Source organism: Mobula birostris, chromosome 15 (genome assembly GCF_030028105.1).
Source record: "Mobula birostris isolate sMobBir1 chromosome 15, sMobBir1.hap1, whole genome shotgun sequence".
Lineage (NCBI taxonomy): Eukaryota > Metazoa > Chordata > Chondrichthyes > Myliobatiformes > Myliobatidae > Mobula > Mobula birostris.
The window spans coordinates 52,187,480-52,213,796 of record NC_092384.1 but is presented as its reverse complement, the minus strand read 5'-3'; the positions used below and the strand labels follow the sequence as shown (position 1 = coordinate 52,213,796).

Sequence of the window (26,317 nt, the reverse complement as noted above, 5' to 3'; positions counted from 1 at the left end):
TCATGCACCACCAGTGGAAAGCAAGTTCTGTGAATGACCATTTAAAAAAAAATTTCAATGAAATACCAGTCCAACTTGCACCAGAATGATAGCATGAGTTAACTCGCATACCTCAAGTATAGATTTTTATTTAGAGTAATCTAAATTCTATCATTTTTCTCCTGAGGTAATAACTAATCACCCGTAATACATTCGTAACAATCAGTATTTTTGAAAACATGTAAAATATTTTCATTCTTAGTCAAAGCAAGAGACATTGAAAAGTATGTAAGATGTATATCCGCTAAATAATGGAAATGGTTGTGATTTCAGAAAATGATTCTTCTGCCGACTCTAGAAATGATCACCAAAGTGAAGATAATGATTCAATAGCCAGCAGACCTGAAGAAAGCGAAGACAATTCTGCCAAGCAGAAGAACCAAACCATGCAACATTTCTTTCACTATGTGAAGCTTTTGCTTCAGTTTGTGGAAACTGAGCTGCAAGAGATGGATATAAAAAAATTTCGGAACCCTTACACTCAGATTCATGCCACAGACCAAGTGCGGAAGATAATACAATTTATTAAAGCTACCATTAAGGCCAATGAAGATGATGATAAGGGCGTTGACGATGACACTAGTACCAAAGGGTAGGGTTACCTTTTCAAGTACTTGAGGTTTAGCACTCCTAGTTCAAAATAATTTCTAAAAGTAACAATGAACGTTCAGTAATTTTGAATAATGTTGAATGAGTAATGGAAATGGTAGGACTCCCGTGTCCATATTCAGGTAAATATGATGTCCATGACCCTTGAGTCGAAAGTCTACCTTTGTAAACTATAACTGCAGTTTGCATTCATTCTCTTGTTTGTTAATTCCATTTACAATGAGTTTGCTAACTGTTCAACAGGGAATCTCTGCCTGGAAGTGAAAAGAAAAGTTTTAGTTTGGAGAGACTCCCATGGTGGTTCGTGTACATCGGCTGGTTCCTGGTGTTTTTCACAAGTGGTATCTCAGCATTCTGTACTATGCTGTATAGTTTTGACTATGGCAAAGAACAGTCCACTCGGTGGCTTGTGTCCATGATCATCAGCTTCCTTGAAAGTATCTTCATCATACAGCCTCTAAAGGTAACGGCAGGAGACAGAAATGAAGAAAACTAACCTGTCAATCTATCAAATGTTGAAATTAACCAGAATCATACTCCTTTTGGAGCTGATTGAACAGCTAATGATATCACCCAATTCAGTGAGGTTCGCTGGTGAATAGAACTAAAATAAGTTCCCTTTGTATATTTTTGCCAGTGTGGAGACCGCTGTACATGATTGGAGGCAATCTTTCTATGAGCTGCCCATTTTAAATCACTGTTGCTGCCCTTAAAGTTGGTCAGAATTTTTGGTTGCCAAACTTCTGAACAGCTATTGGTTGATAAGCGGAATCATAGTTAGTGAAGGTGAAAGCTAAAAGATAATTCCACCACCAACCCCACCACCCTCCAGAAATGTTCCCTCCCCTGCACCCTATTACACTAGAAATGTATAGAGATTTGGAAACAGTATAGTGCAGTATAATTGCCAGAAAGCACAGAGAGTTAGAATTCAACCATACTTGTAAAAGGATCGTTTTGGTTGGCCAATCATTTGGCTTTATTCTTTGCATTGAGGATGTGCGGGCCTTTTGGCACAGCAGTAATACCTGGAGTGTACAAGCATATTTGTGGGATGCTCCAGGCAACAAATATCTATATTAAGAAAAGAATTCAGCCCCTTGAGCCACCTGTGCCTCTTATAAGATCAGTTCTTCTGGCTAATGCTCTGATTCTGTAACTGATTATGCTGTTATGCTAGGACAGCACGGTAGCATAGTGGCTAATACAATGCTTTACAGCTCTGGCTGTAAGATTGGGGTTCGATTCCCACCGCAGTTTGTAAGGTGTTGGTATATTCTCCCCATGAACATGCAGATTTCCTCTGGGTGCTCTAGTTACCTCCCACATTCCAAAGAATTGTTAATGAGTTGTGGGCGTGCAGTTGCTATGTTGGCACTGGAAGCATGGTGACACCTGCGGGCTGTCTGGCACAATCCTCACCATTTCTCGATTTGATGCAAAACTTGGCATTTCACTGTTAGTTTGATGTACCTGTGGCAAATAAAACTAATCTTCCTATACTTGTTGAAAGGGTCTACAGAGAATGGTATGGATTCTGATTTTAGGCACAAGTACTGATGAAAGACAGTTTGCCCAGTCAACTTCACCGCAGAAGACCTCCCTGTACTTGTTCCATCTATAAGCAGTGCAGACCAACCCCAGGTGACATTGATAATGAGCAATGCCATTAGTCCTGGCTGTATCCTTTGATAATCCTAACGAGCAGACAGTATACGGTCAGAATGCAGGCTGTGTTTCAGTAAACCAGTGCAGATTAACTGTGCTTCATAATCTGTGCCAACTTCCAGGGGTGAAGCAAGTGTAACCCATCAATTTTGCTTGTCTCTTCTTTAAGGTTTTACTTGTTGCTGCATTTGTTGCCCTGATTGTCAAAAAAATTGAAAGAAATGACACCGAAGAAAATTTCAATGAGGATTTTCTTACCTCAGAACGTAAGTCTCAGTATAATGACGACTATCACGGTTACTGACGTGAAACAAATTGTTGATGGTTCTGGTTTTTATTTCTATTGAATAATAACCTGATTAATACAGTAAAACTGCAATATTTGGCGTAAGTAATCGACTTGGCTGCTCATATACAGTATAACCAGTCAAGGAGCTGAAGATTCCACTTCTGTAAAGTGCCTTGGACAGTTGGGTCAGCAGCATATCTTCATTCTCCTACCCTCAGCTGGATGTTCCTTTTCTCTTACCTTATATTAAGTGCAGATAAGACTGTACGAGCGCAGAGTTCTGCTAATTTTTTTCATTTTACTGCTGGAAACACCAAGGTGCTACTACATGGGATAATGGTGGAACTCTGATCATGTCTTCTATACAACTATTGAATGACTTCGCACCAGTGAGGCCATTTAGTTTAATGTGTCTTTGTTGATTCTTTGAAAGAGCATCCAAGCATTCCCATTTCCCTAGTCCTGCATTTCAAAGGTTCATTTTATTGTATAAGTATGCATGTACAATACATCTCTGATATTTGCCTTCTCCAGATAGCCATGAAATACACATAAAAAAGAAAATGAAACAAAGCATGCAGACCCCAGAATCTCCACCCCCTCCATACAGGAAAAAAAACAGTGACAATAACAATCCCCAACCCTATCACCTGCAGAAGAAAACAATGACAATACAATCCCCGACCCCCTTATGTGGCCTTGGTTTTTCTGTTAACAACACAGAATTTGTGCCCTTTCTCTGGATCCTTCACCCAATGGAAATGGTTTCCTCTTATTTCCTCATTATTTTGAACACCTCCATACTCCAGCCTCACTGGCATCTCCATGTAACAGAGGTTTTCAATCTCTAGGACCATTCCAATGCATATTTTCTCGTATCATTTTTGTAGCTGAAATCATTGAAATGATTTTATTCTGTTTAAAATTGAACATGAATATAAATATTACAATTTATTGTCTGTATTGAGCAGTATACATGCAGATGCAAGAGCAGAAATCACAGTGCCATAGAACATTGGGAAGCTGAATGGTTTTTCGTTTCCCGCACTGATTTCATTGTCATCTTTTATTTATGTATGGATTGACTAATTGTAATCTGTTCATGCCACTCGCTGCTAACAATGAATGAGGCATGTACGGTGTTGATGATCAGTCTGTAGAGGCTGCCTAACAGTCGTTGTGAAGAAGTTGGAACATGGTACCATTTCTCGAAAGCCAGGACTGGCCCGATAAAGCTGCAGGAATCTAACTCTGTATGATGCAGCTTTGACTCAGTGAGGAGGATATGAGTACAAATTACTTTGGCAGCTTGATTTGTACTCAGGGTTGTGGTCAATGCTACAAAGGAAAGCAGTTTACCTTTTTATACACAAAATAGAAAATATGGTTCTAACATACCTTTCAAGTCGAAAATTTTGGTTTCATTTATGATCTCCTTTTGGAAATCATTTTAAAATATCAATTCACAAAAACTAGAACATTATAGAAATTAAAGTTATGAGTTGGAAACTATATATAGAAGGTACACATTCCAAACATACTAAAGATATGAAAATAAACTGATATGAATATCACATTTAAGTCATATTTTGAAATGTGTCATTAACTTTTAAGCCGACTTACATATGAAATGTTTCTCTAGGTGAAGCACCTGATATGTTGACTTACAATTGTGTCAATCAAACTGATCGTACTATTTACCAGCCACCGGCTCTGAAAAATGTGGAGCAGCTGAAAGCACTTCGAATCAAAGAAAAGAAAATGTATACCTTAATCAGAGATATAATTGGTATGTAAATTTATTTTTCTATATGGCTGTATATAACCAAACATAGAAAACCTACAGCACAATTCAGGCCCTTCAGTCCACAAAGCTTTGCCGAACATGTCCTCAACTTAGAACTACCTAGGGTTACCCATAGCCCTCTATTTTTCTAAGCTTCCATGTATCCATCCAGGAGTCTCTTAAAAGACCCTATTGTATCCGCCTCCACCACTGCCTCTGGCAGTCCATTCCACACATTCACCACTCCCTGCGTTATATTAAAAAAAAACTCCTCTGTACCTACTTCCAAGCATCTTAAAACTATGCCTTCTTGTGCTTGCCATTTCAGCCCTGGGAAAAAAGCCTCTGACTATCCACATGATCAAAGCCTCTCATTATCTTGTACACCTCTATCAGGTCACCTCTCATCCTCCATTGCTCCAAGGAGAAAAGGCAGAGATCTATTCTCCGAAGGCATGCTCCCCAATCCAGGCAATATCCTTGTAATTCTCCTCTGCACCCTTTCTATGGTTTCCATGTCCTTCCTGTAGTGAGGCGACCAGAATTGAGCACAGTACTCCAAGTGGGGTCTGACCAGGGTCCAATATAGCTGCAACATTACCTCTCGGCTCTTAAACTCAATCCCACGATTGATGAGGACCAATCCACCGTATGCCTTCTAAACCACAGAGTCAACCTGCACAGCAGCTTTGAGTGTCCTATGGACTCGGACCCAAAGATCCCTCTGATCCTCCACACTGCCAAGAGTCTTCCCATTAATGCTATATTCTGCCACCGTATTTGAGAGGGGAGACTTGCAGTATGGGCAACTGCTGGTCTTCCACACAATCTTGCCTAGGCCTGCGCCCTGGAAACTTTCCAAGGCGCAAATCCATGGTCTCATGAGACTAATGGATGCCTATATATTTGCCCTACCAAAATGAACTACCTCACACTTATCTGGGTTGAGCTCCATCTGCCACTTCTCAGCCCAGTTTTGCATCCTATCAATGTCCTACTGCAACCTCTGACAGCCCTTCACACTATCCACAACACCCCCAAACTTTGTGTCATCAGCAAATTTACTCACCCATCCCTCCACTTCCTCATCCAGGTTATTTATAAAAATCATGAAGAGTAGGGGTCCCAGAACAGATTACTGAGGCACACCACTGGTCACTGGCCTCCATGAAGAATATGACCCGTCTACAACCACTCTTTGCCTTCTGTGAGCAAGCCAATTCTGGATCCACAAAGCAAGGTTCCCTTGGATCCCATGCCACCTTACTTCCTCAATAAGCTTTGCATGGGGTACCTTATCAAATGCCTTACTAAAATCCATATACACTACATCTACGGCTCTACCTTCATCAATGTGTTTAGTCACATTGTCAAAAAGTTCAATCAGGTTTGTAAGGCATGACGTGCCTTTGACAAAGCCATGCTGACTATTCCTAATCATATTATGCCTCTCCAAATGTTCATAGATCCTGCCTCTCAGGATCTTCTCCATCAACTTACCAACCTCTGAAGTAAGACTCACTGGTCTATAATTTCCTGGGTTATCCCTACTCCCTTTCTTGAATAAGGGAACAACATCCGCAACCCTCCAATCCTCTGGAACCTCTCCCGTCCTCATTGATGATGCAAAAATCATCACCGGAGGCTCAGAAATCTCCTCCCTCATTTCCCACAGTAGCCTGGGGTACATCCCGTCCGGTCCTAGTGACTTATCCAACTTGATGCTTTCCAAAATCTCCAGCACATCCTCTTTCTTAATATCTATATGCTCAAGCTTTTCAGTCCACAGCAAGTCATCCCTACAATCGCCAAGATCCTTTTCCGTAATGAATACTGAAGCAAAGTATTCATTAAGTACCTCTGCTATCTCCTCCGGTTCCATACACACTTTTCTATTGTCACACTTGATTGGTCCTATTCTTTCACGTCTTATCCTCTTGCTCTTCACATACTTACAGAATGCCTTGGGGTTTTCCTTAATCCTGTCTGCCAAGGCCTTCTCATGGCCCCTTCTGGCTCTCCTAATTTCATACTAAGCTCCTTCCTGCTCACCTTATAATCTTCTAGATCTCTATCATTACCTAGTTTTTTGAACCTTTCGTAAGCTCTTCTTTTCTCCTTGACTAGATTTACAACAGCCTTTGTACACCACAGTTCCCGTACCCTACCATCTTTTCCCTGTCTCATTGGAATGTATCTATGCAGAACCCCACACAAATATCCCCTGAACATTTGCCATATTTCTTCTGTACGTTTCCCTGAGAGCATCTGTTTCCAATTTATGCTTCCAAGTTCCAGCCTGATAGCCTCATATTTCCTCTTACTCCAATTGAACGTTTCCCTAACTTGTCTGTTCCTATCCCTCTCCAATGCAATGGTAAAAGAGATAGAACTGTGATCATTATCTCCAAAATGCTTTCCCACTGAGAGACCTGCCACCTGACCAGATTCATTTCCCAATACCGGATCAAGTACAGCCTCCTCTCTTGTAGGGTTATCTACATATTGTATCAAAGAACCTTCCTGAACACACCTAACAAACTCCACCCCATTTAAACCCCTCACTCTAGGGAGATGCCAATCAATATTTGGGAAATTAAAATCTCCCACCACAACAACCCTGTTATTATTACTCCTTTCCAGAATCTGTCTCCCTATCTGCTCCTCAGTGTCCCTGTTACTATTGGGTGGTCTATAAAAACCACCCAGTAGCATTATTGACCCCTTCCTATTCCTAACTTCCACTCACAGAGACTCCGTAGACAACCCCTCCACGACTTCCTCCTTTTCTGCAGACTGGCATTATGTGTACATACTGCTCTAGTCTTTGACAGGGATGAAAGCAGTACAGGCTAGTGCTGGTAAGGAAGCTAAATTACTTTTACACCCGACCATTGGCCTATTTAAACCTGTCCTACACTGCAACATATGGTATTGTCAACATGCCTATATTTCAGAAGGCAGTAAGGTAGTTAACAAGGCATTTGGAGAAATTTACTGTCCTAGACATGGAATAGTACAGTGATTATTTTAAGACAGAAGTTAGACCACAGTTCAAATGGAGTGTATACTTCAGGGCAGCACTTTACTGAAAAGATGTGATGACACAATAAAGTGCAGAAGGTACTTACGAGAATGTTGCTTGGATTGGAGAATTTTTATTTTTAGGAGAGATTGGCTCGGCTGGTATTGTTTTCTCTGCAAGAAGGAAGACAGAACACAGACTTAATTGAAGTGTATAAAACTATGAGAAACTTAGACTGTTTTTCCTTATCAGTGAGGATTATAACCAGGGGACATAGATTAGGTCATTGGTAGAAACGTCAAAGGGGAGTTCTTTGGAAAGTTACGTTATATCAAGATATTCAAAGCAGAAACATAAGCTCGAACTTATTTACAAGTGGTGTCTTGTTAATGTTAACGAGAGACACCTCATTTCACAGAATGTGCAATGTGAAAATGTAAAAGATTTGCAATGAGGCATTGAGAAATGTTATGTATAACTATCCATTACTGGCGCCATCTCCTGATCAAGCTAAAGAGTATGGGAGAAGTAAAGAATTATGTGTGAGTGGATGAGTATTGGAAGCTAGGTAATGTAGATACAGAGGGACACAGTAAAAGAAAGAAAGGACTAGAATATAGGAACGGGGCATCTACAACAAGGTGAAAAACAGCTCAAGAGAGAAAGGAATACAAACCAATGAGAGAGGGAGAGGGAGATTCAGCCTTGTCAAATAAGGCCACCATGGTCATTGTAGCTTTCAGTACACTCCTTCTGCAGCTCAGCAGCTGCTGGATTACAAATTGTGTGAAAACTAATTTTTCCCGCAGCAACCAATTAGAGAAAAAGAAACAAGAAGTGAGTACAAATATTACGTAGATTTTTCTTTCTTTAAATTTTCACAGAGTATCATTCTTATAAATTGGAGCTGTATAAGTCCTGTGAATACAATTCCTATTCTTAAAGCACTTGAACAGTCAACTACGAAAAATCAGTACAGAAATGCTTTGCACATCTCTTTTCAAACATGGCATTGGGTGGTTGAATGTTGAACTTGGTTAAGTTGCTGCCAAATTTTTGCTAGTTCCATCACCTTTGTGCAATTGTTTCACTTTTTGTTCTGAAGATCTAACAGAGCAGTCATTTTTTGTAAGTTAATGTACTGAATGTGGCTGATCACTGAATAAAGCAATAGAGGAGACAGACCCCTGTGTTGCGTGGTTGGAAATGTGTCCTAGAAAGTGGGTGGTATTGCAATCCTATAGATCTCAAACCCTGTCATCTGCACATGCATTAAGAGGTGTGCTTTGAAAAATATTAACTTTGTGTTTAGTTGTATACTTTCTTTTCACAAGTTCAGTCACAGTATATTTTATCCTGCATCTCAGATTTTTGGGTAATGTTTTATGAATTCTACAAGGGTGAATTTCTGTAATCAAGCCGACCATAATGACAGGGTCAATTATACTTTGGTAAGCCAGCCACTGATACAGAAGAGATGATCTGGCTTTTATATATTTGTGGTTAACATGACAAATAAAGGAACAAAAGTAAAACCAGATCTTATACATTTCTTCCTTATTTTAGCCCATGTGCTGTTTCTGGTGTCTTTGTCGATTATTGCCTACGGAGAACGAAGTCCTCATTCTTTTTATTTAAACAAAGCCATCAACGATAGTTTTACCAGAAAGTTCAATGGCTCTGTAACTGTCGATGACTTTTACAATTGGTCTGAGGAAATCTTATTACCCAACCTCTATGGAACTTATGAAGGTAATGACAAAACTATTGAAACAATATTAAATAAGTGATTTTAAAAAAAAGAATATTTTATCTTGATCAATTGGTTCTGGAGGTGCTGGAGGATTGGAGGATAGCTAATGTTGTTCTGATGTTTACGAAGGGCTCTAGGAATAGGCCAGAAAAGTATAAGCTGGTGAGCCTGACATCACAAGTGGGAAAGTTGTTGGAAGGTATTATAAGGGACTGGATAAATCAGTATTTGGATAGACCTGGACTGATTAGGGATAGTCAGCATGGGTTTGTACATGGTAAGTCATGTCTAACCAATCTTACAGAGTTTTTTTTTGAGAAAGTTACCAGGAAAGTGGATGAAGGCAACACAGTGGATGTTGTTTACAGGGACTTTAGCAAGGCTTTTGACAAGGTCCCACATGGGAGGCTGGTCAAGAGGGTTCAGTCACTTGGCATTCAAGATGAGGTAGTAAATTGGATTAGACTTTGGCTTCATGGAAGAAGCCAGAGAGTGGTGATAGATGATTGCTTCTCTGACTGGCGGCCGATGATTAGTGGTGTACTGCAGGGATCGGTGCTGGGTTTGTTGTTGTTTGTCATCTATATCAACGATCTGGATGATAATGTGGTGATAAACTGGATCAGCAAATTAGTGGATGACACCAAGACTGGGGTTGTAGTGGACAGCGTGGATGACTATCAAAGCCTGCAGCAGCATCTGGACCAGCTGGAAAATGGGCTGAAAAATGGCAGATGGAATTTAATGCAGGCATGTGTGAGGTGTTGCACCTTTGGAGGACCAACCAAAGTAGGTCTTTCACAGTGAATGGTAGGGCACCGAGGAGTACTGTAAAATAGAAGAATCTGGGAATACAGATCCATAATTCCATGAAAGTGGTGTCACAGATAAATAGCATTATAAAGAAAGCTTTTGGCACATTGGCCTTCATAAATCAATGTATTGCGTACAGGAGTTAAGATGCTATTTTTTGTATTAGAGGATGGTGAGGTCTAATTTGGAGTATTTTGTCCAGTTTTGGTCACTTACCTACAGGAACGATGTAAATAAGATTGAAAGAGTGTAGAAAAAATTTACAGGGATGTTGCCAGGACTGGAGGACCTGAGTTATAAGGAAAGATTGAATAGGTTAGGACTTTATTCCTAAGAATGTAGAGGATTGAGGGGAGATTTGATAGAGGTATACAAAATTATGAGGGGTATAGATAGCATAAATGCAAGCAGGCTTTTTCCACTGAGTTTGGGTGAGATTAAAACCAGAGGCATGGGTTAAGGGTGAAAGGTGAGATATTTAATGGGAACATGAGAGGGAACTTCGTCACTCAGAGGGTGGTGAGAGCATGGAACAAGCTGACAGCACAAGTGGTGGATATGGGGTCAATTTCAACATTTAACAGGAATTTGGATAGGTATGTAGATAGGAGGGTTATGGAGGGCTATGGTCTGGGTACAAGTCGGTGGGACAAGGCAGATTAATGGTTTGACACAGACTAGACAGGCCCAAGGGCCTCTTTCTGTTCTGTAGTGTTCTCTGACTCTATTTGTATTGTTTCTGGAAACTCACAATGAGCCCTCTGGTATTACCAGACTATAGTCTAACTGTTATTTTATGTAACATGCATATCCCAAACTCACAGCTTAAACATCTGAAAAATGTAATGGTTTGTGCCATGAAACATTTTTAAAAGATTAGCTGTACTTATCACAGAGAGAAATAGGTACATTTAAAGTCAGAGAAATGTATACAATATACATCCTGAAATTCTTCTTCTTCACAACCATCCACAAAAACAGAGGAGTGCCCCAAAGAATGAAAGAGGAGAACCCCAAAACCCTCCCACACATAAGCAGCAGCAAAGCAACAACTCCCCACACAATGATTTAATATTTCGACATACATCAAAACATACCATGAAATGTATTGTTTTGCATCAAAGCAAATCAGCGAGGGTTGTGCTGGGGTAGCTCACAACAACTACCACGCTTCCAGTGCCAAAATAGTATGCCGACAGCTCACTAGCTGTGTGTCTTTAGAATATGGGAGGAAACCAGAGCACGAGAAGGAAACACACACAGTCACAGGGAGAACGTACTCCTTACAAACAGCAGCGGGAATTGAACTGAAATCTTACAGCGGGCACTGCAAAACGTAGTGCCAACCATTACTCTACTGCGCTGCCCTAATTTTATATTTCATACTCACTTGTGCAGTCACTGAACACCAAGTGACGAGTGGAAATAAATGTAATGACTAACCGGATAATCATTGCGCACTTCTTGTCCAGGATTTATAACAGACGGGAATTCAAAGCTGATTGGTAGCCCCCGTGTTCGACAGGTGAGAGTGAAGGCAGCTCCTTGCCCTGTGCCAACTAGGTTGCTGGATAGTATTAAGGAATGCCGTGCTCCCTACTCCTACAGTGATGAATATATGTTAGACTTTGGAAACCTCAGTGTTCATACTGACTCTTCGAGCCTTGCTTCCTCCTGGAAATATCAGAGTGAATCACAGCTGAATGGATATCCCATTTGGGGAAAGCTCGCAGTTTATCGAGGAGGTGGTTTTGTGGCTGAATTGGGCACAGAGTTCAAAACTGCATCCAGGTAACCAAAATTTGCAAAGATAACCAATTATTTTTCTACAGGAACTTAATGTGTGTGATGGCTATCACTCGAGGTCGAGGATGATGGTCTTCATTCTGTTGATCCACTTATGGGCTCTCAAGTGGCTTATGAGTCCAATCTTAACTTAATGTCATCACAGATTGTTGTGCTTGTTTCAAGTAGTCCACAATTATTTCATGTTGACCAATGCAATATGTATGATCATGCAATATGAAATTACATTTATAATAAGAAAACAAAAGAAAATTGCAGATGCTGCATATCTGAAATAAATCTGAATTTGGGGTAGGCCCGGTAACATGGCATTTAGTGTAGAGCTATTACAGCAACAGCAGATCAGGTTCAGTTCCACAGCTGTCTGTCAGAAGCTTGTACATCTCCCAGTTACTGCATTGGTTTCCTCCGGGTGCTCCAGTTTCCTCCCACATTCCAAAGACACGCAGTTTAATTGGTCACATGGGTGTAATTGAGCTGGAAGGGCCTGTTACTGAGCTATATCTCTGAATTAAAAAATGAAAATTCTGGAAACGATTTAGCAGCTCGGCAGCATCTGCAGAAAGACAAACTGAGCCACTGTCTTGAGTCAAATACTATTTGTCAAATATCACTGGTTTTCAACCTATGATGTTCACTCTCTTTCTCCTTCTGTGATTGCTACCTGGCCAATTACATTTATCCTATTTTTTTCCTTACATATTTTTTACATCAATCATGGATAAAAATAAATAAAACTTTCTCTCTTTATTCACAATATAATCCTTTAATTCTTTGATTATTATTTATCTCTGCTATAGAGAGTTACATGTAATAGGTCAATTTTTAACCAGCTGGGAAATAGCATTGCTTCCTCTGCATGGTATGGACTGGTATGGATAAGATCATTACAACCAGATATTACAATATAACTATGCTAAAATTAGATGCATATACCACTGACACTTTGGCTATGCTAACAAATCACAAAAGTTTTTTTTTTAAAAAGTTACATCTTCCTAACAGAGAAACTCACTGAATTATGCAGCTTTTCTGAAATGTGATTACGAATTAACAAATTCAGTTTCATGCTGGATTTACTCACCGGAGAGATAGAGTGTGAGATTCGTGATGAAATAATTTGTGGAAAAAGAATCATTTGAGGTAATTTAGACAAGTAGGACATCTACTCAGCGGCCAATTTATTAGGTAGCTCCTATTCCTAATAAAGTGGCCATTGAGTGTATGTTCATGATATTCTGTTGCTTAGCCCATCCACTCCAAGGTTCAATGTGTTGTGCAGTCACAGAATCTCTTCTGTGCACTGCTAGTGTGACACGTGGTTATTTGAGTTACTGTCACCTTCCTGTCAGCTTGAACCAGTCTGGCCATTCTCCTTTGGTCTCTCTCATTAATACAGTTTTTCCCACAGAGTTTCCGCTCACTGGCTGTGATTTGTTTTTTTGTACCTTTCTCCATAAACTTTAGGAAATGTGGTGCATGAAAATCCCAGGAGATCAGCATTTTCTGAGATACTCAAACCACCCCATCTGGCACCAACAAACATTCCATGGTCAAAGTCGCTTAGATCACATTTCTTCCCCATTCTGATGCCTTTATGCATTGAGTTGCTGGCACATTATTGGTTGATTAGATATATTTCCATTATTGAGCAGGTGTACAGGTGTACCTAATAAAGTGGCCACTGAAAGTGGACTCCATTTGAAGCAGTCTGACAAGCCTTATATCACGAGTTAAGTCTCTCTGAAGTCTATTGGGAGTTACAATCCATTCTCCTAAAGGGTAAACCGTTCGCTCACACTTATTGTGAAACGCATTACATACATATCATCTTTCTTTCCTCAATTTTAGAAAATACTTTTCCTGAAAAATCACTGACACCTTTTCAGAGATGTTCCCTGATGACTTTGCAAACAGTTCACAGCAGGGGCAATACTGCCCCAACTAACGTGTTTCAAAGGCTTTTAAAGGGATGTTGAAACCTGCAGAAACTTGAGCAAGAGTCTTTACTCAAGGCAGCGAGAGCAGCAAGGGGCAGGAGAGTGGGTCAGGTTTGGTTAAGAATGGAGGAGAGGGAGGCTAGTGGAGGGAGAAAGACAGAAGGGTAGAGAGATGGGATGGTGTGTGATGGAGATGAGAGAGAGAGAGAGAGAGAGAGAGAGAGATGACACACTTGCTTGCTGTCACAGATATATGGACATCCTCCCTTAGCTTCCACTTCAACCCTTCCCCTTTGACAATGGGCAAGATAGGAAACAACTTTCTCCTTTCATCCGTTTTACCCTACCCTTACTTTTTCCATCGGACACCATCCCACACTTGCTCCCCCAACCCACTCTTTCTCTTCCTCCTTCACTATATTTCTCCCTCTCTTTCCCTTTCCAACTGCACACCCACCCAATTTCTTCTGTAGCTCTCCCGCTGCCCTTCAGATCAGTGGCGAGGGATTGTGAATGGGGCAGGTGAGGCAAGATGTGACCCCAGCTGATGTTGCGTTCCACCATTTGGGGAAAACTTACCAAGGTACATTCCAATGTTTGAGTCACATTCTCTATTGGACCCTTCATAAAATTCTTGGAAGATCTTCGTGTACACAACTTTTTTTGACACTGTTGATTCTGGTGGAATTGGTGTTGGTTTATTATTACCACATGTACGTTTGTACATTAGACCATGCCTTGCATATGGTTAATACACACAAAATGCTGGAGGAAATCAGCAGGCCAGGCAGCATCTATGGAAAAGAGTAAACAGTCGACGTTTCGGGCCGAGACCCTTCAGCAGGACTGGAGAGATAAGAGATGAGGAGCCAGAGTGATGAGGTGGGAGGAGGAGAGGAAGAAACACAAGGTGAAACCGGGAGGGGGGTAGGGGTGAAGTAAAGAGCTGGGAAGTTGATTGGTGAAAGGGATACAGGGCTGGAGAAGGGGGAGTCTGATGGGAGAGGAGAGAAGGCCATGGAATTAAGAAAAGGAGAGGAGCACTGGAGAGTGCAGGCAAGGAGGAGGGAAAAGGGGATGGGGGGGCAGGGGTGGCCATTACCAAAAGTTAGAGAAATCAATTTTCATCGGGGTGAAGGCTACCCAGATGGAATATAAGGTGTTGCTCCTCCAACCTGAGTGTGGCCTCATCATGACAGTAGAGGAATCCATGGACTGACATGTCAGAATGGGAATGGGAAGTGGAATTAAAATGGGTCACCACTGGGAGATCCCATTTTTTTTTGGTGAATGGACCGTAGGTGCTCGGCAAAGTAGTCTCCCAATCTACGTCGGGTCTCAATGATACACGGCAGGCCACACCAGGAGCACCAAACACAGTATATGACCCCAACAGACTCACAGGTGAAGTGTCACCTCACCTGGAAGGGCTGTTCGGGGCCCTGAATGGTAGTGAGGGAGGAGGTGTAGGGGCAAGTGAAGCACTTGTTCCGCTTGCAAGGATAAGTGCCAGGAGGGAGATGAGTGGGGAGGGACAAATGAACAAGGGGGTTCTTATGATCCCCGCGGAAAGTGGGGGTTGGGAAAGATGTGCTTGGTGGGGGGGATCACGTTGGAGATGGTGGAAGTTATGGAGAATTATATGCTGGGCCCAGAGGCTGTTGGGGTGGTAGGTAGTAAATTCGATTTCTTGAACTTCTGGTAATGGCCACCCTGCCTCCCCTCCTTCACCATTCCCTATCCGGTTTTCCCTCTCTCACCTTATCTCCTTGCGTGCACTCTCTGGTGCTCGTCCCCTTTTTTTTCTTCCATGGCCTTCTTTCCCTCCTATTAGATTCCCCCTTCTCCAGCCCTGTATCTCTTTCATCAATCAACTTTGTAGCTCCTTATTTCACCCCTCTCCTCTCCTGGTTTCACCCATCACTTTGTGTTTCTTCCCTCCCTCCCTCCCATCTTCTAACTTTGACTCCTCATCCATTTTTCTCCAGATCTGAGGAAGGGCCTCGGCCCAAAACGTCAACTGCGCTCTTTTTCATAGATGCTGCCTGGTCTGCTGAGTTCCTCCAGCATTTTGTGCGTGTTGCTTGGATTTTTCAGCATCCGCAGATTTTCTCTTGTTTGTCTTGCATACAGTTCTTGCAGATCAAATCATTACACAATGCATTGAGGTACTGTGAAATAAAATAAAACAATAACAGCGCTGAATAAACTGAAAAGCTGCTGAAAAAGAGAAGCGCAGGTAAATAAAGTGTAAAATCATAATGAGGTAGATTGTGAGGAAAAGAGTCCATCTTTATTGTTGAAGGGGTCTGTTCGAGAGTCTGATGACTGTGGGATAGAAGCTGTGCTTGAGCTGGTGGTACCTGCTTTCAGGCGTTTGTATCTCCTGCCTGATAGGAGAGTGGAGGAGAAAGCTGGCTGCATTACTGAGGCGGCAAGTAGGATAGAAAGTCTATAACTCCCGTAACACCACTACCTCAGTTTAAAGACATTATTTAAATGCTTTTCTTTTTTTTGATTGCTAATCTGTATCTACTGCATGACCTCCTCATGAAACAGCCCCTTGTATTCTGCCTGGGTAGTCTACAACCCAATGGTATGAACATTGAATTCTTCAGAATCAGAATTATGTTTAATATCCCTGGCATATGTTGTGAAATTTGTTGTTTCAGTAGTACATTACAAAGCATAATAACAAAAAAGCTACACAGTAAGAAATATACTATATATAGCATAGGGATTTTGAGGTCTGCAAGTTTTGTTTCTTTTTCTTTTTGTGTGTATTTAATGGCTATCTGCAGAAGACCGATCTCAGAGTTGTATTGTACAAGACGAGACACAAGATCACAAGGCAAAGGAGCAGAAGCAGGCCATTCAGTCCCTCGAGTCTGCTCTGCCACTCCACCATGAGCTAAACTATTCTCCCATCTAGTTCCAATTTCCAGCTTTTTTCCCATATCCCTTGATACCCTGACTAATTAGATACCTATCAATCTCCTCCTTAAACACACTCAATGATCGGGCCTCCACAGCTGTATGTGGCAACGAATTCCACAAATCCATGACCCTCTGGCTAAAAAAAAAAAATTCTCCTCATCTCTGTTTTAAATGGGTACCCTCTAATTCTAAGACTGTGGCCTCTTGTCCTGGACTCACCCACCAAGGGAAAAAGCCTTTCCACATCTACTCTGTCCAACCCTTTCAACATTCGAAATGTTTCTATGAGATCCCCTCTCATTCTTCTATACGTTAATGAATACAGTCCAAGGGTCCTCATTGTTAGCCCCTGCATTCCAGGAACCATCCTGGTAAATCTTCTCTGAACTCTCTCCAGCATCAGTACATCCCTTCTAAGATAGGGGGCCCAAAACTGCACACAGTATTTCAAATGAGGTCTCGCCAGTGCCCCACAGAGCCTCATCAACACCTCCTTACTCTTCTACACTATTGCTCTTGAAATTAATGCCAACATAGCATTCGCTTTCCTTACTGCCGATCCAACCTGGTGGTTAACCTTTAGGGTATCTTGCACGAGGACCCCCAAGTCCCTTTGCACTTCCAATTTTTGAATTTTCTCCCCATCTAAATAATAATCTGCCCGATTATTTCTTCTTCAAAAATGTACAACTGTACATTTCTCAACATTGTATCTCATCTGCCATTTCTTTGCCCACTCTCCTAAACTGACCAAGTCTCTCTGCAACCTTTCTGTTTCTTCAACACTTCCAGCTCCTCCACCTATCTTGGTGTCATCCGCAAACTTAGCCATAAAACCATTTAATCCATAATCATCTATACACATTGTAAAAAGAAGCGGCCCCAACACCGACGCCTGCGGAACACGACTAGTAACCGGCAACCAATCAGAATAGGATCCCTTTATTCCCACCCTTTGCTTTCTGCCTGTCAGCCAATGCTTCACCCGTTCCAATATCTTTCCTGTAATTCCATGGGCTCTCACCTTATTAAACAGCCACTTAAGCGGCACCTTATCGAAGGCCTTTTGAAAATCCAAATACACAACATCCACAGCCTCTCCCTTGTCAATCTTATTTGAGATTACCTCAAAAAGTTCCAATAGGTTGGTGAGGCAGGATCTTCCCTTCATGAAACCATGTTGGCTTGGGCCTATCCTGTCTTGCATCTCGAGGTATTTCATAACCTCGTCCTTGAGGATTGACTCCAATAATTTTCCAACTACTGATGTCAGACTAATAGGTCTGTAATTTTCTTTTTGCTGCCTCCCTCCTTTCTTAAACAGCGGAACTACATTTGTGACCTTCCAGTCCGCCGGAACCATACCAGAGTCTATTGATTCCTGGAAGATCATTCATCCTCCACAATCTCCAAAGCCACCTCCTTCAGAACCTGTGGGTGCACCTCATCCGGTCCAGGAGACTTATCTATTCTTAGTCTATTTAGCTTCCCAAGCACTTTCTCTCTAGTAATCTTGATTGTACCTAAATCTATTCCCTGAGACCTCTGGCTATCTGGTATGTTGCTAATGTCTTCCACTGTGAAGACTGATGAAAAATACTCATTTAGTTCCTCTGCCATCTTTGTTAACCATTATAATTTCTCCAGCATCATTTTCAATCAGTCCTATATCTACCCATGTCACTCTTTTACTCTTCATATATTTAAAAAAACTCTTAGTATCCTTTTTTATGTTAATTACCAACTTCCTTTCATAATTCATCTTTTCTTCCTAATGACTTTCTTAGTTTACTTCCGTAAGGTTTTAAAAGTTGTCCAGTCTTCAGTTTTCCCACTAATTTTTTGCTTCCTTGTACGCCGTCTCTTTTGCTTTTATTTTAGCCTTAACCCCTCTCGTTAGCCACAATTGTGCCATTTTTCCATTCATGATTTTCTTTTTTCTTGGAATATATTTTCCCTGCACTTTCCTCATTTCTTGTAGGAATTTCATCCAATTCTGCTCTACCGTCCCTCCATCTAGCTTACTTTTCCAGTCGACTTGGGCCAGTTCCTCTCTCATACCACTGTAATTTCCTTTGTACCACTGAAATATCGATACACCTGATACCAGCTTCTCCTTTTCAAATTTGAAATTGAACTCAATCATATTATGATCACTACTTCCAAGGGGTTCCATTACCTCCAGCTCCCTAATCGCCTCAGGTTCATTACACAGCACCCAATCCAAAACAGCCGATCCCCTGGTGGGCTTATGGACAAGCTGCTCCAAAAAGCCATCCTGTAGGCATTCTACAAACTCCCTCTCCTGAGATCCAGTACCTTCCTGACTTTCCCAATCCACTTTCATATTACAATCCCCCATCATTATCTTGACATTTTCCTTCTGACACACTTTTTCTATTTCCAGCTGTAACTTGTAGTCCACATCCCGGCTGCTGTTTGGAGGCCTGTATATAACTGCTATTAGTCTTTTTACCCTTGCCATTTCTTAACTCGACCCATAAGGATCCTACCCCTTCTGATCCTATGTCCCTTCTTTCTAATGATTTGATATCATTGCTTACCATCAGGTCCACGCCATCCCCTTTACCTGCCTTCCTATCTTTCCTATGCACTGTGTATCCTGGGACATTCAGCTCCCAATCACATCCATCATTTAGCCATGACTCGGTGATGGCCACAAATGTCCTATCTTTTAACCTGTAGCTGTAAAACAAGATCATCCACTTTATTTCTAATGCTGCGTGCATTTAAGTACAGTACATTTAGATCAGTATCTGTAACCGATTTTGCTATATTTCTATCGCACAGCAAATTATCCTGTCTATTCACCTGCCTGTCTTTCTTGCCATCTTTGCTGCACAGTATCTTTGACTTATTTCTATTTTCCTCTTCTTCGACCCTAACACCCTGGTTTCCTTCCCCTTGCCAACTTAGTTTAAAACCTCCCTAACAGCTATATTAAACAATCCTGCCAGGATATTGGTACCCTTTAAGTTCAGGTGTAACCCATCGTTCTTGTATAAGTCATACCTCCCCCCAAAAAGATCCCAATGATCCAAGAATTTGAAGCCGTGCCCCCTGCATACTTTGACAATAAAATGAACCGTTGAACCTTTCTTGCTTATCAGATTCCAGCACTTGCAGGCTCTGGTCTCCATGTATCACCTTCCAGCCTCTGTCTCTACCTCCACTGTCCCTTTCACCACAACATATGCTGTATTTCAGTACCTTTATTGCATGCTTCTTCATGAAGAAGACTAGACAGTGGGTGTCATTAACCTGATTCTGAACGCATCCAACATTAGCATGCATCATCTAGTGAAGTATTCGCATGGCTACTGCAGCTTTTGTTCACTGATAGCTGACACACAGCTGCAACCTTCTTTAAATGAGCACAGTCATCAGTGATTCGCTTACTATATTTTGATGCATAAAGTGCAGATTTTTGTTTTAGAGTGTATGTTTAATCCGCATGTCAAAATCAAGATAAAGTAATGATTTCCTTTACTTTTCCTTGCAGAATTATTAAGTACCTGAAAGACAACAGCTGGGTTGATATGCACACCAGAGCCATCTTTATAGAGTTTACAGTCTACAATGCAAATGTAAATCTATTTTGCGTGGTCACACTGATGCTGGAGATGAAAGCTATCGGTAAGAGACAAGTATATTCTGCTTTTATTACAGTTATTAAGAGGATGACACTTTAAGGGGAAACAGCCAGCAGCGACTAAGGGGAGCAGGAAGATAAAATCAATGTGTGTTCATAAGCATTAACAAAGTTCAAAGGTAACTTATTATCGAAGTGTATATATGCCAGCATATACAACCCTGAGGTTCATTTGCTTTGGGCGTACTCAGTAAATCTATAGAATAATAACCACAATAGGATCAATGAAAGGGTGCCCAGCTTAGGTGTTCAACCAGCATGCAGAAGACAACAAACTGTGCAAGTATAAAAAAAAAAGAAATATCAAAAAATAAGCAAATAAATAACGAGAACATGAGACGAAGAGTCCTTGTAAATGAGTCCATTGGTTGTGGAAATGTCTCAATCATGGGCCAAGTGAAGTTGAGTGAAGTTTTCCCCTTTGTTCAAGGGCCTGATGGTTGAGGGGTAGTAACTGTTCCTGAACCTGGTGGTGAGAGCTCTGAAGCTCCTGTACCTTCTTCCTCATGGCAGCAGCAAGAAGAGAGAATATCAGCATAGCCTGATCGCAACAGCTTATTTCCGCATTGTGCACCTTATGCAAACCATGTAGAAACAATCACAGTAAGATTCACTTCTGTTTCTGAGTCTGTATCTGTTTAGACCATAAGGTATAGGAGCAGAATTAGGCCCTTTGGCCCATCGAGTCTGCTCTGCCATTTCATCATGACTGATCCAATTTTCCTCTCAGCCCCAAGTGAGGCCTGATCAGTGCCTTGTAAAGCATCAACATTACAAACCTTGCTTTTATAAGACCATAAGCTATAGGAGTCTGCTCTGCCATTTCAGTATGGCTGATTTTTTTTCCCTCTTAGCCCTAATCTCTTGCCTTCTCCCCATATCCTTTCATGCCATGATCAATCAAGAATCTATCAACTTTTGCCTTAAATATACATAAAGACTTGGCCTCCACAGCCCCCTGTGGCAATGAATTCCACAGATTCACCACTCCCTGTCTAAAATTCCTCCTCATCTCTGTTCTAAAAGGTTGCCCCTCTATTCTGACGACATGGAAACATCCTCTCCACATCCACTCTATCAAGGCCTTTCACCATTCGATAGGTTCCAATTAGATCACCCCTCATTCTTCTGAATTCCAATGAATACAGGCCCAGAGCCGTCAAACACTCTTCATATGACAAGCCATTAAATCCTAGAATCATTTTTGTGAACCTCCTTTTAACCCTCTCCAGTTTCAGCACATCCTGTCTAAGATAAGGGGCCCAAAACTTTTCACAATAGGTTTAGGTTTAGAGGTAGCTACTAATACATCTGACTAATATTATTGCTTCGTGCCTCTGCCTTAAGACACATGTTCAAACCTTGCCTGATACAGTAGTTCAGGTTGCAATGCTAAGGGTATACAGCACTACCAGAACAAATGCTATTGCAGTGAGACATTAAACCAAAATCCTGCCTTCTCAAGTGGATATAAAAGGTCCCATTTTTACCGTTTGGAAAATAAATGCAATGCTCACTGTTCATAGATCCTCACTCACAAGTTATTCCTAAGAGGGAATTAGTATCAGGTTTATTATCACTGACTCATATCATGAAACTTGTTGCCTTGTGGCAGCAGCACATGTAAGTTACAAGAAAAAAGGTAGTTTAAAAGGGGAATAATGAGCTCATGTTAGAACATAGAAATCTACAGCACATTACAGGCCCTTCGGCTGACAATGTTGTGTCGACCATGTAACCTAGTATAGAAACTGCCTAGAGTTTCCCTACCGCACAGCCCTCTATTTTTCTAAGTTGTGTTCACAGACTGTTCATAAATCTGATGGTGCACAGGGAGAAGCTGTTCCTAAAACATTGAGCGTGGGTCTCCAGGCTCCTGTACCTCCTCCCTGATGCTCGCATTGAGAAGAGGGCATGTCTTTGGTGGTGGGGGTCCTTAATGTTGGGGATTCATCATCTTTACACAAATCTTTGAACTGACATTTCAATGTTAAAGTAGTAAAAGCTATTTGGGAGGCAAAATTAACTCTTCAGAATTCTTTCCATGAAGCCCGATGTGATATTGTTAGAACAAAAGAATTGTTTTTAATAATAGTGGAGGGTTATGGGCTCAATTCAGTCAACTGGAACTACTGGGGAGAATGCTGTAGTCAGCAAGGGCCTATTTTCATGTTTTATTACTCCATGACTTTATAATGAGATAAATCAAGGTATAAACATTGTTCACATGCCAATATTGTTATTGATTGTATTCATAGTGATTCATGCCAGAATTACAAAAACTATACTTGCTTAAAAAATGTATTTTGTTTCTGTGGTTATTTTGATTCCTGGGAAATCATGTTGCAGTGTTGTTCCCAAGTCACAAGGCTACTGAAGGTAGTGTTGGCTCTTTAATGGTGGACTTATTCCAACAGTGCACCAAGTTAGAGCAAAGAAGGCAGTAATGAGGGTAATGTGTTAGAATGAAGACAGCCCACAATAAACTCAGCCTAAAATGGAATAGGAGCCAATTCAGAGATAAATCACAAACTTTCCTTTTGATACTTAATACTGTGATTTCATGACATGAATTATATCCATGAAAATTATAACCATTAGGACTTTTTTTGTGTACTACGTATATCTCGAGTGCTCTAAAATAGCAGTCAAGATCTGTAAATATTTGTGGGCCAGTGTTGTGGGAAAGGTAGTCCTGCAGTAAATTTCTGTCTAAAGTATGTGGAGTAGGCATCATGGTATCAATCACGGCTGATATGAACCCACCACAGCCGCTTCTCATCTTAACCCTTTGGCTTCCCTGGCTGATCACTCGTTTGCCTGGTCTCTGTGCACCCTCTTCATTCTTCTAAACTCCAGAAGGTACAGGCCCAAAGCCATAAAACACTCCTCATGTGTTAACCTTTTATTCCTGGGATCATTCTCATGAACCTTCTCTGGACCCTCTCCAGTGCTAGTGCATCTTTTCTTAGATAAGGGGCCCAAAACTGCTCATAATACTCCAAGTGCAGTCTGACCAATGTCTTATAAAGCCTCAGCGTTACATCCTTGCTTTTGTATTCTAGTCCTCTTGAAATAAATGCTAACATTGCATTTGCTTTCCTTACCACCAACTCAACCTGCAAGTTAACCTTTAGGGAAATCACGCAAGGACTCCCAAGTTCCTTTGCACTTCTGATTTCTGAATTTATTCCGCATTTAGAAAATAGTCTATGTCTTTATTCCTTCTGCTAAAGTGCATGACCATACACTTCCCAACACTGTATTCCATTTGCCACTTCTTTGCCCATTCTCCCTCTGTCTAAGCCCTTCTGCAGAGACCCTGCTTCCTCAACAGTACTTGTCTCTCCGCCTATCTTCATATCATCTGAAAACTTGGCCACAAAGCCATCAATTCCTTGACATGTAACATGAAAAGAAGTGGTCCCAACACAGACCTCTGCAGCACGCCACTAGTCACCAGCTGCTAACCAGCAAAGGCCCCCTTTATTCCCATTCTTTGCTTCCTGCCAGTCAGCCAATCTTCTAACCATGCTGGTACCTTTCCTGTGATACCATGGACTCATATCTCGTTAAGCAGCCTCATCTGTGGCACCTTGTCCAAAGGCCTTCTAAAACTCCAAGTAAACAACATCCACTGACTGTTCCTGTCAATCCTGCCTGTTATTTCCTCAAAGAATTCCAACAGATTTGTCAGGCAACATTTACAATGAGGCAATCGCAAAGCTATGTAAGGCATCTTGTTGTGTCTTTGTATCAGGTGCTGAACAGAACTCCAATTGTTGTAAATCCTCATCAGTTGTAAACTTTCTCTCCCCCCCCCCCACCCCCACCTTCAGGTGTCTTTCTTGGCAATGTGGAAACAGAAATCATCCGATTGTACCACTACACTGACGAAAATTATCCTTCTGTTATTGGGGCACAAGTTGTCTTCATGCTTGTGGTTATTTACTATATGGTCATGCAGGTAGGTGGGAAGTCTGGAAAAACACTTTTTATTGAGTTGGAGAAATATTCTGGAAATCATGCTACATGGCATTATTGTACAAATATGCTAAACATTAAAATGGGAAAATAATTTATACAAATCTGTGATATATCTGTGCATTATCACAAAGGATGAAATCCACCTTTTAATATTGTATTTTCCCTTATAACATGTTTTCATCAATTGGCCCCAAGGGCTTGATGCAGCATGAGAACTTGTGATACTCAGCTTGGACAGGCGAATGAGGAGGCTGGCAGGCATTCCAACCTGTAGACACCTGCAGTTCATTCCAAAGTTCTCAGAGTCCTGGTCATTGTCTTTATTTTTTTAAAAAATCATAACATTCAGAGAATTGTTAAGCTGTCTTTGATGAATTTTATGTCCTGTTTAATGGAATTTACAGAAAGTCTTTGAACCTTGGAGTGAGCTCCAGGCAAACCATTTTCCAGGTGCCTCAGAGCATAGATAGTCCAGTCCATAGGCTCTGCTTTTGCAACTAATGCAGTCCTGGATCGAATTTAAAGAAGTTCTAATTACCGTGAGCAATGGCCCTGCCATACCTGATCTGCCAATATCATTCTAGAGTTGACATCCTGAAGATTTAAGACACGTGGTCAACTGCTATCAGTTGTATCAATGCCATAGATGGAACCATGGCATCTTCGATATTGAAACTGCTGCTTTTTTTAATTTAAAATGTGATAAGTAATTTATTTGCCACGTGTCCATGGTGGTGACTGAAGATGTCCTTACTTGAAGACTTTACATCACTGCAGGTAAATCCCTGAGCTTCCCTTTAAAAAGCTGTGAGGGTGGTAAAAGAAGCAAATGTTGTACTCAGATTATGATTACTTCAAGCTATATGTAAAATGAATTATACATTTAATTCAATGCATATATTTATCGCAGAAGAGATAAGGCGATAAATTAGTTGCAATCTAAGACACTGGATTTACCAGTCATTAGGGTAATTGGTAGATCTTTTCTCTTTGAATCCTATAAAAGCTCATCTTGAATCAAAATTCATGCAAGAAAGGAGGAATTGGGAAGAGGTTTGAAAGCCTGGGATACTTTGAATGTATTTTGGTTTGGTAGCATTCCACCTAAAGCTTCGGACCACTGAGTCCAGAGAAAGACTGGCAATGGTTACTCTGTATACAGTTGGAAATCATTTTGTAATAGGTATTTGTTTCTTTGATGTACATTTGTCCTCCTTTTGATGAGTTTACTTATGATGTGTGGTATGAGTGCATGTTCTAAACCAGTGAATGATATATCCAGACTTATGTGCAGTTAGAGCAGGGGTTCCCAACCTTTTAATATACCACGGAGCCTTGTCATTAACTGAGGGGCTGTGGGCACCAGGTTGGGAACCCCCAAGTTAGAGCATAGTTCCATTTGAAGCTTTGTGGTGTTGTAGACAAGCTCTACCAACGGGTCTCAATACCAAGCAACACCGGAAACAGATTAATAACTTGTAAATAAGGACCATATGCCGGCCAGTGGTGAAGTGGCATCTGCACCAGACCACGAGGCAAGTGGCCCCGGGTTCGAATCCGGCCAGCTCCTTCGCTTTCCATCCGAGCTGGGTTGAGCTAGCAACTCGGCCTTGCAAAAAACAGACAGGAAGCTTGGGTAGCAGGATATTTGGAGGGTTAGTGGAGGAAGCCTATGGCATGATGTTGATTCTGAAGATGCTCCTTAACAGAAACAATATGAGGAAAACCATTCTGCCCTGTTCTCCCCTGCTGCGGGTTCACCTTCTGCTGGATCACCTTCTGCTCTCGGGGACAAGGCTCTTTAAATATACAAACCCATTGGGGATTGTTGGAATTGGGCCACGTACTATGAGAGTTTGCCCGCTTAATGGAAATTCAAAATCAGGAATAGTCAGCATGCTCCCTGGGGCTTTCCAAGGCTAACACATGCCCCTGTCATTGTGGCTACCCCACACTGGACAATTGCCTCTTTCCAGACCTACACAGTCATCT

At 41.3% G+C, this 26,317-nt stretch overlaps 1 protein-coding gene across 2 annotated transcripts in view; it reads left to right on the top strand.

The window, feature by feature from the left end:
- The first annotated feature begins 2,508 nt into the window (after window positions 1–2,508).
- dhodh (dihydroorotate dehydrogenase) overlaps window positions 2,509–26,317 on the top strand; it is a 106,790-nt gene continuing 82,981 nt past the window's right edge. For both annotated transcript variants that reach the window (XM_072279788.1, XM_072279789.1), the window contains exons 1-6: window positions 2,509–2,582; window positions 4,248–4,394; window positions 8,983–9,168; window positions 11,455–11,773; window positions 20,189–20,322; window positions 24,178–24,305. In XM_072279788.1, coding sequence (XP_072135889.1) covers window positions 4,262–4,394; window positions 8,983–9,168; window positions 11,455–11,773; window positions 20,189–20,322; window positions 24,178–24,305 — 900 coding nt within the window. In that variant the 5' untranslated portion in view covers window positions 2,509–2,582; window positions 4,248–4,261. The remainder of the gene's footprint in view (window positions 2,583–4,247; window positions 4,395–8,982; window positions 9,169–11,454; window positions 11,774–20,188; window positions 20,323–24,177; window positions 24,306–26,317) is intronic.